Source organism: Sapajus apella, unplaced genomic scaffold, assembly GCF_009761245.1.
Source record: "Sapajus apella isolate SASKATOON/1434 unplaced genomic scaffold, GSC_monkey_1.0 scaffold150, whole genome shotgun sequence".
Lineage (NCBI taxonomy): Eukaryota > Metazoa > Chordata > Mammalia > Primates > Cebidae > Sapajus > Sapajus apella.
In genome coordinates, this window is record NW_022437090.1 from 80,006 (window position 1) to 83,529 (window position 3,524).

General features: G+C 52.4%; 1 protein-coding gene across 2 annotated transcripts in view; it reads right to left on the reverse strand.

Annotated features, from left to right (window-relative positions):
• TRIM35 (tripartite motif containing 35) overlaps window positions 1-1,745 on the reverse strand; it is a 21,033-nt gene extending 19,288 nt beyond the window's left edge. Inside the window, exon 1 of one of the 2 annotated variants that reach the window (XM_032265434.1) lies at window positions 1,089-1,745. In XM_032265434.1, coding sequence (XP_032121325.1) covers window positions 1,089-1,523 — 435 coding nt within the window. In that variant the 5' untranslated portion in view covers window positions 1,524-1,745. The remainder of the gene's footprint in view (window positions 1-1,088) is intronic. The other variant, XM_032265435.1, reaches the window with a different exon arrangement.
• Window positions 1,746-3,524: the final 1,779 nt, after the last annotated feature.

A 3,524-nucleotide genomic window follows, 5' to 3' on the forward strand; every position in this document is an offset into this window, starting at 1 on the left:
TGCTGGTACATGCCTGTAATCTCAGCTACTCCGGGCGTGCTGGTACATGCCTGTAATCTCAGCTACTCCGGGCGTGCTGGTACATGCCTGTAATCTCAGCCACTCCGGGCGTGCTGGTACCTGCCTGTAATCTCAGGTACTCCAGGCATGCTGGTACATTCCTGTAATCTCAGCTACTCAGGAGGCTGAGGCACCAGAATCGCTTGAAGCTAGGGAGGAAGAAGTTGTTGTGAACTGAGATCACACCACCGAACTCCAGCCTGGGTGACAGAGGTCTCAAAAAAAAAAAAAAAAAAAAAAGGTAAAGTAACAGAAAATGCCAGAGTACAACTTTTGTTTCAACTGACACATGTGTTCTGGGTCACAAGAGAAAATGCATTGCTTCCTATAGGCTAAGAACAAACGTTTTGGAGAATGCTGAGTTAGGCTAACCCCTATCTTCTGTTCATTTTTCCTTCCTATACAAAAGAATTCTCCATGTTAGTTTTGCCCTGTAAGTTGTTCCTGGGTTTATTTATAGCCACTAGAATACTAGGCATGGAGATGCTGGGTGATAAACCAGAAGAAGCCGGCCAGGGCCAGAGGCCTCTCCCCACAGACAATACAAACCGTGGGGTCAGTTTGGCAAGTAGGTGACTGGTTTGGGGAAAATCTTAAGGCTCCACATCCCTGGCCAAGTCTGAGGCTCCTCCTCCACTTCTAAACTGAGGGTGCCAAGCTAAAGGCCTCGTGGGCTGCACTCACATCCACGTTACTTAAAGGGACCTGGACCACACCCAGCTGGCACAAGGGGTGCATGGCCTGGGCCCTTCAGAAGTGGGTGGCACCGTCTTGGGAACATCCCGTAACCCCAGCTCTCACTTTCTGTTTGCATTCTCCCTTCTCCCACCATGGGCCCCTGGGCCCACCTTGATAAAGAAGCCAGCCCCTCCCTATAGGCAACTTCGGTCAGAGAGATGGGGTCCTGCATGCTAGAGCGAGACACAGTCACACTGGGCTCTGACAGGCAGGAGGGGCGGGAGCCGTAGACCAAGGGGTTCCGGGTTCCAGTCCCATTTCAGCCTCCTAGTCCACACCGCCGCTCTTACCCGAAAGTCGTGGGCAGTGTCCTTCACTGGCTGCAGGCGGTGCCCCTGGTGCCGGGGGTCGGCCTGGCAGGAGCAGCACAGCAGCTCCTTGTCCTCGAGGCAGAAGAGGCTGAACTGGCCACGGTGCAGGCGGCAGACGCGCTGGAAGCGGTAGCCGGTCCAGCGCGCGCCCTCGGCCTCCTCCTGCAGCAGCTTCTCCACCAGATTGTTGAGGGTGTGGTTGGTGCGCAGGTCGGCCGGCGAGGCGCGGTCCTTGCACACCGGGCAGGTGGGCGACACCTGCACCTCCCAGCAGCGGCTCACGCACCCGCGGCAGAAGTTGTGGCCGCAGCGCAGAGTCACGGCATCGCGGAAGGGGTCGTAGCAGACAGCGCAGAGCAACTCCTCCTTGAAGGAGCGGGAAGGCCCAGGGGACACGTCGGGGCTCGGCTCCATGGCACGAGCCACCGGCACCAGTGCCCAGAACTTTTGCTGCTGCGCCTCCCACCCGACTGGGTGCCCGCGCCCGCAGCCCTAGTTGTAAGTATCGCCCAGCCCCTCCCCCCTAGAACGCTGAGAGACAGCCGTGCTGGCCAATCGTGCGGGGGCGGTGCTCGGAGGAGCCCCACCCACTTCCGTTATGCCTGGGAAATCCTGGGAGAGAGGGGCAGGCCTTGTGCCCGCAGTCCCGCCTGCTCAGGTCCGGGCGGGTCCCTGGCCTGGGTAGCACGGAAGGGTCTCCTGGGCGGCCCGATAGGGCTTCCGTGTCATTGGAAACCTACTTCCGGCTAGGAAATGGGAAAAGGAGTTCCTTCCTTAACCAATCTCAGGGAACCTCAGGCCCACGGGTAGGAGAAACCAGAGATCCCAACTTTCTGCTTCCGATGTAGTGGCTGGGTCTCAAAGCACCGTGAGTGCAGTCACCACTTAGGGTTTGCAGCGCCTTTTTGAGGACCTGTGCCACTCTTGCGTTAGTCGTTTACTTACTTTGGCCAGTCTTCTTCCAGCTCCCTGCGGTAGGGAGAAACAAGAGAGGTGAGGCGGCAGAAGAGCTCGGAGAAAACCTGATTCTTGTCCTGTGGTTGAAAAAGTGAACAAGTCATCGTCTTTCCAAGTCTATTTACTCATGGGTAAAATGGCTGTAGTCTCTGTCTCCATGAGATGTGAAGATTAAAGTGAAATAAATGTGGAAAGTGCGCATGACAAGCACTTTTAATGGGCAAGTCCCCATTAAAACAGTGACATTGAGGACTCTTGCAAACTTTAGGTGAGATAACTAGAGTCCATGCTCAATTCTTGCCTGGTATAGCAGGCCTAGATGGCTCCTCCAAATCCTCATTTCTGCTTTGGTTTGCCTTTAGATGCAGACTACTTTTCATACGATGTACTTTCATTCCCGTTCTGTTGGAAGGCAATTCACTTGTCATGTTCCTGCATGTCTTGAGAGAGCAGAGGCTCTAACTGCCTTTTTCCGAATATCTTTTCAAGGATGTTTCTGCATTGAATAGCCCTGCAAGGCAGAATTCTTGTCTCTCCAAGCAAAGATCTGGCAGACTTACTTCCAATTATAAGAGATTTGGGTTTCCTAAACTTGGGGTCCCTCTCCTATAATGCAACCTGCTGTGGCCTTTGTCACATAGTCTTGCAAGAATTAGGGCTCAGAAACTGACTCAATGACAATACTGTGACTATTATTGCTGTTAGTATTGTCCTTTGTCTCGGACCCAGGAGTCTCATATCTTTTACCAGTATTCGTGAAATTGGGGCATCCCAGTTAGTATTGAAACTCAGAAAACTGTACCCCAAAATGATGGCCTCAGAAGCAGAAGTTTTTCTCAGACCTCCTGCCCTCCTATCTCTCAGTTCCTCAAGGCAGCCATAGAAACTAGAATTCCTTTTCCCCGAGGCAAGTCATAGAAACCAGAACCCCTTTCTCCTAAAGCCAGTCTTGAAACCTTAAAATATTACTCTTTCTCTCTGCCTTTCTGTAGAAAAAGTGGCCATGAAGAAATTATCTCACCTACCTGAAAAGTTCTTTGAACTGGCTGCACCATAGGCCATACCCTAAGTTGAGTCATAGCAACCCCATGATTCCCAGGTACACCTTTAGATGCCCTCCTGGAGCCAGAGAGTCTGAAGTAAGAATAGCTAGCTCCTGCAGTGCCTGATTAATCAACCTTGTGACATTCCAGCATTGTTCTGGCTTAACCGATAAACCAACTTTATGACACTGGACCTTGTACCTTGTGACACCCCTCCCCCGGCAACACTCCCCAACCTGGCTTGCAAGAGCCACCCTGAACTGTAACTTCTATAACTTTCTACTGCCTACCCCAAACCTATAAAACCAACTCCTATCCCACTGTCCTCCAGTCACTTACTTTCCAGACTCAGCCCATCCACACCCAGGTGAATAAACAGCCATGTTGCTCACACAAAGCCTGTTTAGGGAGTCTC